We start from the raw sequence: 12,606 nt of genomic DNA, 5'->3' as shown, positions 1-12,606 counted from the left end.
ACAGGGGGCGATGACTCTCCCCCGAGGGGATAAACACAGGGGGGCGATGACTCCCCCCCGGGGGGATAAACACAGGGGGGCGATGACTCCCCCCGAGGGGATAAACACAGGGGGTGATGACACCCCCCCGAGGGGATAAACACAGGGGGGCGATGACTCTCCCCGAGGGGATAAACACAGGGGGCGATGACTCTCCCCACCGAGGGGATAAACACAGGGGGGCGATGACTCTCCCCCCGAGGGGATAAACACAGGGGGCGATGACTCCCCACCGAGGGGATAAACACAGGGGGCGATGACTCTCCCCCGAGGGGATAAACACAGGGGGGCGATGACTCCCCCCCGGGGGGATAAACACAGGGGGGCGATGACTCCCCCCCCAAGGGGATAAACACGGGGGCGATGACTCCCCCCCGGGGGGATAAACACAGGGGGGCGATGACTCCCCCCAGGGGGATAAACACAGGGGGGCGATGACTCCCCCCGGGGGGATAAACACAGGGGGGCGATGACTCCCCCCGAGGGGATAAACACAGGGGGGCGATGATTCACCACCCCAGGGGATAAGCACAGGGGGGCGATGATTCACCACCCCAGGGGATAAGCACAGGGGGGCGATGACTCCCCCCCCAGGGGACAAACAGAGGGGGTGATGATTCACCCCCCGCCCAGGCGTGGAGTCCAGAACCAGGAAGACCAATGTCCTGACCCAGGTGGGGGGGCCCTGTGGGCTGACAGTGAGGACATGTTTGACTCGGAGGGATTGGGAACTCTGTTACACACGGAGAGCTGTGGAAGCTCAATCTTTGAGTTTGTTTAACGTAAGGTCTGAACAATCTCTGATTCCCGATGATGTCGAGGGTTATCGGGATGGGCTACGGAAAAGGTATTGAAGTGTTCAATCAGCCGTGATGGTATTGAATGGTGGGGCAGGCTTGAAGGGCAGAATGGCCTAATCCAGTTCTTATGGGACAGAGGGGCAAAGTGATGGAATGTGGTGTTTATGTTGGATGTCGTGACAGAGAGACAGGAGGGGACTAGGCTGAATGAGGCTCATTACTGAAGGCCTTGGGAAAGCAGAAGCCAATGTGGGTCAGTGGGAATTGGAGTGTTGAGGGGATACAGACGACAGGGCTCTGTCCTTCAGGAGGATTGGAGGGAGAACATCACAAGTAAATGTCTGCCGCTATTGTACTGATGAAAACGTTCTCAGTCAGACCCATTCTCAACCACAGGAGCACTTTGACACAAACTGGAACAGCAGTGACTGAATTCACATCAAATACAGTTTCACAATAAAGGAAGAGGTTGAAGGTTTCAGGACAGAAACTCTTTGGGAGGTGGAACAAACACAAATGAAGCTGTTATTAGATTCAGTGTCGAGTTAACAATCAGTGAGACAGCAAATTTCAACAGGATATAAAAATAATTACACGGTGATGCTGATCCTCATCTGTCCTCCCGCCTCTCGATATCCTCTCCCAATATAAACCTCACACTGCATCACTCACCCATAGGAACACAGATAGACCATTCTGCCCATCAAGCCTGCCCCAAAACTTCAATACCGTTTACCCACCTCATCCCCATAACCCTGTTCCCCACTGAGAATCAGACATCCATCCATCTCGACATTAAACATACTCAAACCCTGAGCTTCTATCCCCATCACTCAGGAGAAGGTGCTGGGGAAACTGAAAGATCTGAAAGTGGATAAATCACCTGGACCAGATGGACTACTCCCGGGGGTTCTGAAGGAGATGGCTGAGGGGGTTGTAGAGGCAAAGGTAGTGATCTTTCTGGAATCACTGGAGCCAGGGAGGGTCCCAGAGGACTGGGAAATGGCTAATGTGACACCCGAGTATCAGAAGGGAGGGGTCCAGAAGACAGGAAACTATAGGCCCGTTAACCTGACCTCAGTCGTTGGTAAGATTTTAGAGACCATTATTAAAGATGAGATTGCGGAGTACTTGGAGGTGTTTGGGAAAATAGGGCTGAGTCAGCACAGCTTCGTCAGAGGGAGATCATACCTGACAAATCTGTTAGAATTCTTTCAGGAGGTGACAAGCAGGTTAGACAAGGGAGAGCCCGTGGATGTGATCTATTTGGAATTCCAGAAGGCCTTTGACAAAGTTCCACACTGGAGGCTGCTAACTAAGAGGCCATGGTGTTAGGGGCAAGGTCCTGGCATGGATGGAGGATTGTGTGACTCGCAGGAGGCAGAGAGTGGGGATAAAGGGGTCTTTTTCAGGATGGCAGCCTGTGACTAGTGGAGTTCCACAGGGGTCAGTGTTGGGACCACAGCTTTTCATGATATACATTAATGATCGGAACAAAGGAACCAAAGGCATTGTTGTTAAGTTTGTAGATGATATGAAGATGGGTGGAGGGGTGGGTAGTGCTGAGGAAGCAGAGAGGCTGCAGGAGGGTGTGGACAGGCTGGGAGAGTGGGCACAGAAGTGGCAGATGGAGTACAATGTGGGAAGGTGTGAGGTTATGTACTTCATTAGGAAGAACAGAGACATAGAATATTTTCGAAACAGGGAAAGGCTGTGGAAATCTGAAGCACAGAGAGACTTGGGAGTCTTTGTTCAGGATTCGCTTCAGGTTAAGATGAAGGTTCAGTTGGCAGTTAGGAATACAAATACAATGTTAGCATTCATTGCAGGAGGGCTAGAATACAAGAGCAGGGATGTACTGCTGAGGCTGGATAAGGCTGTGGTCAGACCCCCTTCAGAATATTGTGATCAGTTCTGAGCCTTGTATCTAAGGAAGGATGTGCTGACCTTGGAGGGGGTCCTGAGGCGGTTCAGGAGAATGATCCCAGGGATGAAGGGCTTGTGATATGAGGAGGGTTTGAGGACTCTGGGTCTGTGCGTGATGGAGGTTGGAAGGGTAAGGGGCGGATCTGATTTAAAGGTACAGAATCCTGAGAGACCTGGATAGCGTGGACATGGAGAAGATGTTGTCACAAGTAGGAGAGACTGGGACCCAAGGGCGCAGACTCAGGGGGAAGGGATGACCCTATTAGCTGAGACAAGGAGGAATGGTCTTCAGCCAGAGGGTGGGGAATCTGTGGGACCCATTGCTGCAGGGGGCAGGGAGGCCACGTCACTGAGGGTATTTAAGACAGACTTGGAGAGGGTCTTGATTAGTAAGGGGGGATCAAAGGTTACAGGGAGAAGGTAGGAGAGTGAGGTTGGTAAACATATCAGCCATGATCAAAAGTTGGAGCAGACTTGATGGGCTGAATGGCCTCATTCTGCTCCTATATGGTCTATGAGGAGAAAGTGAGGACTGCAGATGCTGGAGATCAGAGCTGAAAAAGTGTTGCTGGAAAAGCGCAGCAGGTCAGGCAGCATCCAAGGAACAGGAGATTCGCTGTTTCAGGTTTCCTGAAGAAGGGCTTATGCCAGAAACGTCGATTCTCCTGTTCCTTGGATGTTGCCTGACCTGCTGCGCTTCACTCATATGGTCTATCCCAGTCCCTGTTCCTGCTTTCTCCCGTACCCTCCACCAGCTTGTCAACATCTTTTCAGAGCTCCATCCTCCCCGCCCCCCCCCCCCCACACAGTTTACAATTCTTCCAAGTTTCGTGTCATCTGCAAACTGTGAACTTGTCCCCTGCACAGCAAGGTCCAGACTGAGGTCAGGAACAGCCAGGACCCCAATACTGACCCCTGGAACCCCACAGCAGACCTCCCCCCAGCCCAAACACTATCCACTGACCATTCCTCTCTGATTCCTATCAATCAGCTGATGTTATAATCCACATTGCTACTGTCCCTTTATACCACGCCCTACAAGCTTCGTCCAGGAAAGTCTGTCGTGTGGCACTGTGTCAAATACCTTCTGCCAATCCATATTCTCCACTGTAACAGTGTTCCCTCATGACAAACCCTCAGTGACTCTCTGTGAGCTGAGTCTGGGCCAAGAGGAATTCTCACGCCAACAATCACAAAGTAAAGGTACATCTGGTTTGACCAATACCAAAGCAAAATACTGCAGCTGCTGCAAGTCTGAAAAAAAGAGTGGAACATTCTGGAAGCGCTCAGCAGCATCAGTGGATGCTGTAAGGTCAGGGTCAGCTCCAAAATACCCCCCTCAGGGAAGCCCTCATGTTCTGCTGCTGGTGGGGACTGGTGCAGCCAGTCTGTGCACAGAGTGATCCCACACACTGTGATGATTGCTTCATCAGTTCGGAGGGTGTTGGAGAGGGTGGGAGTTTGGCCTGAGCTAGTCTGAGGGTTACTGCCATGGGATCTTGGCACCCAGCTGGGGGCCAGGCTTCCCATTAGAGCTGAATCCAAAAGATGACATCTGCATTTCTCCTTCTCCCCCTTCCACATCCTTCCCTGCTGACCCCCACTGCACTTTCATCTTTCACATCTCTCTCTCCCTCTCTCGTCCTCTTTTACTCTTAATCATTCTCTCTCCCGCTCTTTCACAGAATGGTAGTGTACAGAAGAGGCTCTTTCGTTCATGCAGTATGTACCGAGATGTGAAAAACTCCAATCCTATCGACCAGCACTAGGCCCGTACCTAGCCTTCATGTTCTGATGTGCCAAGTGCTCACCAGGTATTTTTTATCAGGAAACCCACCGTCTCAGGCAGCACATTCCAGACCCACCACCATCCTCTGTGTAAAACAGCCTTTTCCTCATGTTCCCTCTAATCCTGCTGCCCCTCACCTTGACGCTGTGACCTTTCGCGATGACCCTTCAACTGGGGGGAGAAGCTGCTCTCTATCCACCCTGTCCATGTCTCTCAGAGTCTTATCCACCTCCATCAGGTCCCCCTGTCAGCCGTCTCTGCTCTCCGAGTTTATCCAGTCTCTCTCCGTCGCTGAAATGCTCCCTCCCAGACAATGTCCTGGTGAATCTCCTCTGAACCCACTTCAGTGCAGTCCCATCCTTCCCATAGAACAGGGACTGGAACTGCACACAGTATTCCAGCCGTGACCTCACCATTGTCCAGTACAACCCCCCCACACCCCCAGCTCCCCCCCCCCCCCCCCCCCCCCCCCCCCACCACATAACCTTGTTGCTCTTGTAATCTCTGCCTGGAATGATAAAGGTGTGTGTCCCAAAGGCCTTTTCCACCAATCAACAAACATGCCCTTCCGCCCTCCGCCCTCCACCTTCCGCCCTCTGCCCTCCGCCCTCTGCCCTTCCGCCCTCCACCTTCCGCCCTCTGCCCTCCACCCTCCCCACTCCGCCCTCCACCTTCCGCCCTCTGCCCTCCACCCTCCCCACTCCGCCCTCCACCTTCTGCCCTCCACCCTCCGCCCTCCTCCTTCTGCCCTCTGCAGTCCGCCTTCTGCCCTCCACCCTCCCCACTCCACCCTCCGCCTTCTGCCCTCTGCCCTCCGCCCTCCTCCTTCTGCCCTCTGCAGTCCGCCTTCTGCCCTCCACCCTCCCCACTCCACCCTTCGCCTTCTGCCCTCTGCCCTCTTCCTTCTGCCCTCTGCAGTCCGCCTTCTGCCCTCCACCCTCCCCACTCCACCCTCCGCCTTCTGCCCTCTGCCCTCTGCCTTCCGCCCTCTGCCCTCCACCTTCCACCTTCTATGCACAAATACTCCAAGGTCCCTTTGTTCCTCAGAACTTCCTCGTGTCATGTTGCTCAGTGAGTAATTCCTTGTCAAATTACTCCTTCCAAAGTGTATCACTTTTCAGGATTAAATTCTCCCTGCTGCTTATGTGACCATCCCGTTTATACCTTCACATAGCTCAAACCACCCGACCAATCAGGGTGTCATCTGCAAACTTACCAAACTAAACTGCGCACACGGTCATCTATGCCATCTGTATAAATGATGAATAACTGGGAAGCCAGCACAGAGCCCTGCGGTAAGTGGGTCCCAGTCACTAACACAGCCTTCTGTCTCTCACAATTGAACCAATCTTGAAACCACTTTATCAAACGACCCTGGATTCTGTGTGGGGGCATTTACCTTTTCAATCAGTCCCCAATGTAGGACTTTGTCGAAGAATTTGCTGAAATCCATGTAAACTACATCAACTGCACTCCCTTCATCTATAAACCTGGTCACCTCCTCTTAAAAATTCACTCAACTTTGCTGGGCATGACTTCTGTCTGACAAAGCCTTGCTGTCCATCCCTGACAAAGCCTTGCTGTCCATCCCTAATGAAGCCTTCCTGTCTATCCCTGACAAAGCCTTGCTGTCTATCCCTGACAAAGCCTTGCTGTCTATCCCTGACAAAGCCTTGCTGTCCATCCCTGACAAAGCCTTCCTGTCTATCCCTGACAAAGCCTTCCTGTCTATCCCTGATAAAGCTTTGCCTCTCTCAGTGGAGGCAGGTTCTCTCCTTTAGAATGTTCTCCAGTAGTTTCCCTATCGCTGGTGTGAGACTCACTGGTGTGTAGTTCTCTGGCTTATCCCCTACAACCCCTTTTAAATATCAGAAGCACATCTGCTGTTCTCGAGTTCTCCGGCATCTCCTCCATCGTCAGAGAAGAATTTAAGTTTTGGGTCAGTGCCCTGAAATCCCCTCCCTTGTTTCTGGCAGGAGCCTTGGACACAATTCATCTGGACCTGGAGATGTATCCATGTTTCCCCACGACCAGCATCTCCACCACCTAGCTCCTCCCTTTGTCAATTTGCTTGAGCACATTGCAGCATCTCTCCTCAACCCGGGTTCCTGGCCTTCACCTCCTTCTCCGTCTCCTCCCATTTTTTTTCAGTCTCCTTCCATCTCTCCGAGTCTACTCTATTCATTCACTTTGTTCCTCTAACCTTTTTCTCAATCACACTCACACAATGCCTTTTCCCTCTCTCTTTCTTGCTGATTGTTTGTGTCTTCTGCTTTTTCCCCCTCACTTTCTCTCTCTCTCTATCCCTTTTTCTCCTCTCTCCTTATTTTCTCACCTTCCCTGATCTTCATTCACCATTCTCTTGCCCCCACCCCACTCCCACTCTTACCCCAAATTTCTCCTCCTCTCCTCTTCTTCCTCTCTCATTTCTCCTGTTCTCTTCCTTGTCCCCACCCAACACCTCCTACTCTCTCTCTCTATCTGCCTATCCCTCTACCTGTCTATCACTATCTCTCTCTCCCTCTCCCTCTCTGTCTCCCTGTGACTCCCGGTATTGTCCCTCTCTCTCTCCCTCTCCCTCTCTGTCTCCCTGTGACTCCCGGTATTGTCCCTCTCTCTCTCCCTCTCCCTCTCTGTCTCCCTGTGACTCCCGGTATTGTCCCTCTCTCTCTCCCTCTCCCTCTCTGTCTCCCTGTGACTCCCGGTATTGTCCCTCTCTCTCTCCCTCTCCCTCTCTGTCTCCCTGTGACTCCCGGTATTGTCCCTCTCTCTCGCTCGCTCTCTCCTGCACTTCCTCACTCCTGTCATTTCTATGCTCCTCTGTTCAGACCGTGCAGTGTCTGGTTTTCCGGAAACATCTGTTAATTTACTGAACACACTGATGACACCAAGACTTTCTGACCACAATGTGTAGACATTAGTGAGGAACAGGTTGTTCTGATACAATCACTGGTTTGATTCATCCCATTTCCCCTTGTTCAGTAAAACAGGCGGGGATTGGCCCCACATTCCAGAAGGTTCTCTCACACTGGGCTGTGACGTCAACCCAAACCCACTGTCAACATGACACACAGCCTCGTTTCACAGGAGCTCAGCAGGTTCTCACCGTGTGGATACTCCCCAGCTCCTTGGTCAGTGACAGCAGGAACCTCTCACAGCCCCAGTCACACCGCACCCCAACACTGTGGGGCCACTCTGAGGAACATGTTCAGATCAGCTTCTGTCCAGAGCGGGAGCTCAATTTGGAGGGAGCCCAGAGGCAGTGACCCCCCCTGTTCTACCTCCTACCCAAAATCCACAAATCTGACTGCCCCGGCCAACCCATTGTCTCAGCCTGCTCCTGCCCCACCGAACTCATCTCCACGTACCTCGACACGGTCCTGTCCCCCTTAGTCCAAGAACTCCCCACCTACGTTCAGAACACCACCCACGCCATCCACCTCCTCCATGATTTTCGCTTCCCCGGTCCCCAACGCCTTATCTTCACAATGGACATCCAGTCCCTGTACACCTCCATCCCCCATCACGAAGGACTCAAAGCCCTTCGCTTCTTCCTTTCCCGCCGCACCAACCAGTACCCTTCCACTGACACCCTCCTTCGACTGACTGAACTGGTCCTCACCCTGAACAACTTCGCTTTCCAATCCTCCCACTTCCTCCAAACCAAAGGAGTTGCCATGGGCACCCGCATGGGCCCCAGCTATGCCTGTCTCTTCGTAGGATATGTGGAACAGTCCATCTTCCGCAACTACACTGGCACCACCCCCCACCTTTTCCTGCGCTACATCGATGACTGTATCGGCGCTGCCTCGTGCTCCCACGAGGAGGTTGAACAGTTCATCAACTTTACTAACACCTTCCATCCCGACCTGAAATTCACCTGGACTGTCTCAGACTCCTCCCTCCCCTTCCTAGACCTTTCCATATCTATCTCGGGCGACCGACTCAACACAGACATCTATTATAAACCGACTGACTCCCACAGCTACCTGGACTACACCTCCTCCCACCCTGCCCCCTGTAAAAACGCCATCCTATATTCCCAATTCCTTCGTCTCCGCCGCATCTGCTCCCAGGAGGACCAGTTCCAATACCGCACAGCCCAGATGGCCTCCTTCTTCAAAGACCGCAATTTCCCCTCAGACGTGATCGACGATGCCCTCCACCACATCTCCTCCACTTCCTGCTCCTCCGCCCTTGAGCCCTGCCCCTCCAACCGCCACCAAGACAGAACCCCACTGGTTCTCACCTACCACCCCACCAACCTCCGTATACAACGTATCATCCGCCGCCATTTCCGCCACCTCCAAACGGACCCCACCACCAAGGATATATTTCCCTCCCCTCCCCTATCAGCGTTCCGAAAAGACCACTCCCTTCGTGACTCTCTCGTCAGGTCCACACCCCCCACCAACCCAACCTCCACCCCCGGCACCTTCCCCTGCAACCGCAAGAAATGCAAAACTTGCGCCCACACCTCCTCCCTTACCTCTCTCCAAGGCCCCAAGGGATCCTTCCATATCCACCACAAATTCACCTGCACCTCCACACACATCATCTATTGCATCCGCTGCACCCGATGTGGCCTCCTCTATATTGGGGAGACAGGCCGCCTACTTGCGGAACGTTTCAGAGAACACCTCTGGGACGCCCGAACCAACCAACCCAACCACCCCGTGGCTCAACACTTTAACTCCCCCTTGGACTCCTCCATCGCCAGATCATAGCAACACGACGGTTGGAGGAAGAGCGCCTCATCTTCCGCCTGGGAACCCTCCAACCACAAGGGATGAACTCAGATTTCTCCAGTTTCCTCATTTCCCCTCCCCCCACCTTGTCTCAGTCCCAACCCTCAAACTCAGCACCGCCCTCCTAACCTGCAATCTTCTTCCTGACCTCTCCGGCCCCACCCCACTCCGGCCTATCACCCTCACCTTGACCTCCCTCCTCCCTACTTTTCATCTTAGCCCGCTTGGCACACCCTCCTCATTCCTGAAGAAGGGCTCATGCCCGAAACATTGACTCTCCTGCTCCTTGGATGCTGCCTGACCTGCTGCGCTTTTCCAGCAACACATTTTCAGCAGTGAGCTCAGAATCAGTAATCCCCAGGGAGTGATCCCTGAGTCAGTGATCCTCAGGGAATGAGCCCAGGGTCAGTAATCCCCAGGGAGTGAGCCCAGAGTCAGTGATCCCCAGGGAGTGAGCCCAGGGTCAGTGATCCCCAGGGAGTGATCCCTGAGTCAGTGATCCCCAGGGAGTGAGCCCAGAGTCAGTGATCCCCAGGGAGTGATCCCTGAGTCAGTGCTGTCCAGTGTCGAGTTGTGGGAGGTGTGATGAGTGAAGGCAGTACTCAATAAAAGAAGATCCCAACGATGGGGACCAAGGGGTGACCTTACAGAGGTTTATAACAGACCTAAGGGGCAACTTTTTCATGCAGAGGGTGGTATGTGTATGGAATGAGCTGCCAGAGGATGTGGTGGAGGCTGGTACAATTACAACATTTAAGAGGCATTTGGATGGGTATATGAATAGGAAGGGTTTGGAGGGATATGGGCCGGGTGCTGGCAGGTGGGACTAGATTGGGTTGGGATATCTGGTCGGTATGGACGGGTTGGACCGAAGCGTCTGTTTCCGTGCTGTACATCTCTATGTTTTGGGGTTTGGGGGGTTTTGGTGGCGCTGCTGGAGTGGGTGAGGGAGACAGCAAGGGAATAAGGCCTTGGCTCTGGTGGGGTGTGTTGGAGAGATCACAGATGGGAGAGAGGGTGGAGATGGTGCTGGTGAGGCCGGAGTGTACTGGAAGCTGAAAACAAATAGTTTTTCCAAATTCAGAGATGAGGAAGACAGGAAGCTGGAAGAGGAGACTGGTTAACTGAGAAATGACTGAACAAAGCTCTCAGTTCAAGACTAATACAGGACAGCTAACAAATAGTGACTTCCTCTTTCCCCATTCAGGTGGGATCGACCTGGGTAATTCTTCAGTACAGAGAGTTGTAGGGGCCAGGTCACTGGATACCTTCAAGGAAGACAGAAAGATGTTTACATTTAAAAAGTTTCAAAGGTTAAGGACGGACAGCTGGAATGTAGTATTGATTTGGAACATCAGGCATATTTAGACTGAATAATGGAGTAGGTGCGATGGGCCGAATGGCCGACTGCAGTCACTGGGAATGGGGTGCTGTCCATTCAGTGCTGTCAACCAGAAAAACTGTTCAGAGTGCCCTTGAGAGCAACACATACAAATGTGAGGAACTAAACCCATTTGTGGACAGTCAAAGATTAAATCACCAGGAGACACAGACACATTGTAATCTGAGTTGAAGCAATATTGAATGTGGGAGAGTATTTTACCCATTGGATTTACGACTCTAATACATCGAAACACTTTTACACTCTGGTCAACCTGTGGTCACTTAACGGTTCTTAGCAATGTTGAGCATGTCAGTACCAACGGCATGAGTTAAACAAAGGTCCGTGTGACAGGAATTTACAATTAGGGAGAAGATCCAGAAGATTTTCTAAGGCTGTAATCTCCAAATTAATGCCAGTGCTACTGAGTATCGGAATAGCAAGGTAGGTCAGACAAACATGTGGCCAAAGGGGTGGTGTCCAAGTGAGGATTTTAGATGTTTAGATTGTTAGATCATTGCAATGGTTTCAGAGGTAATTAGGGCCAGTACAAGCTGGACAGGTTGCACCTGAACCAGAATGGTCCAACATCCTTGCTGGGAAGTTTGCTAGTGCTGCACAGGGGAAATTTTAAACTGATTTGGTGAGGGGGATGGGGTAAAGGAGATGTAAAGTAAAGAGCAAGGAATGCTAGGACAGTTCAGCAGGCGGAGAGGACATGGGCAGGTGGGATGCCTGGAAAGCTAACGCATCTATTTCAATGCAAAGAGATTGATTAGTGGTACGGTGGCTCAATGGTTATCACTGCTGCCTCACAGCGCCCGGGAACAGGGTTCGATTCCAGCCTCGGACAGACTGTCTGTGTGGAGTTGCACATTTTCCCCGTGTCTGCATGGGTTTCCTTCAGGTGCTCCAATTTCCTCCCACAATCCAAAGGTGCGCAGGTTAGGTGAATTGGTCATTCTAAATTGCTCATAATGTTTAAGGATGTGTAGGTTCGATGCATTAGTCAGGATAGTAGGATAGGGGAATGGATCTGGGTGGGTTATTCTTCTAAGGGTTGGCATGGACCTGTTGGGCCGAAGGTCCTGCTTCCACTCTGCAGGGATTCTATGATCTATGGTAAAGTGGATGAACTTAAGAATATTAGTCAACACACTGGAATATGATATCATTGCAACCACAGACATGGTTGAAGGGAGCTTAAGACCGGAAGCTCAAGGTATAGGAATTTCAGGTGGGATAGAACCTCAGAATCCCTAAAATACAGGTAGAGGCCATTGAGTCTGCACCGACACTCCAAAGAACATCCCCTCCAGACCCATCCCTCTCACCCTTTCTCTGTAACCCCACATTAACCACGGTCAATTTGAGGTAGCTCAGTGTTTAGCACTGTTGCCTCACAGCACAAGGGATCCAGGTTTGATTACAGCCTCAGGCGACTGTCTGTGTGGAGTTTGCACATTCTCCCAGTGTCTGCGGGGTTTCCTTCGGGTGCTCCTGTTTCCTCCCACAGTCCAAACATGTGCAGCTCAGGTGAATTGGCCATGGTAACTTGCCAATAGCATTAGGCGCATTCGTCAGAGGGAAATGAGTCTCGGTGGGTTACTCTTCGGAGGGTCAGTGTGGACTTGTTGGGCCGAAGGGCCAATTTCCACACTGTAGGGAATCTAATCTAATCTAATTCATCTCCACTGCATATCCGTGGACACTGCGGGGCAATTTAGCATGGCCACTCCACCTAACCTGCACATTTTTGGAGTGTGGAAGGTAACCTGGCAGAAACTCACACAGACATGGGGAGAACGTACAAACTCCATGTAGACAGATATCCAACACTGGAATCAAACTTGGGTCTCTGGTGCTCTATGCCAGCAGTGCTTAGCACTGTACCACCGTGCTGTCCAGTGCTGAGACAGAATG

General features: G+C 52.1%; 1 protein-coding gene across 1 annotated transcript in view; it reads left to right on the top strand.

Moving 5' to 3' along the window:
• The first annotated feature begins 1,760 nt into the window (after positions 1 to 1,760).
• Positions 1,761 to 12,606, top strand: part of slc7a10a (solute carrier family 7 member 10a) — a 114,478-nt gene continuing 103,632 nt past the window's right edge. The window contains exon 1 of the mRNA XM_060838317.1: positions 1,761 to 1,926. Coding sequence (XP_060694300.1) covers positions 1,761 to 1,926 — 166 coding nt within the window. The remainder of the gene's footprint in view (positions 1,927 to 12,606) is intronic.

This window comes from Hemiscyllium ocellatum, chromosome 17 (assembly GCF_020745735.1).
Source record: "Hemiscyllium ocellatum isolate sHemOce1 chromosome 17, sHemOce1.pat.X.cur, whole genome shotgun sequence".
In the NCBI taxonomy this organism is placed as follows: Eukaryota; Metazoa; Chordata; class Chondrichthyes; order Orectolobiformes; family Hemiscylliidae; genus Hemiscyllium; species Hemiscyllium ocellatum.
The sequence above is the reverse complement of the archived record's forward strand: the minus strand, read 5'-3'. Positions and strand labels throughout refer to the sequence as shown.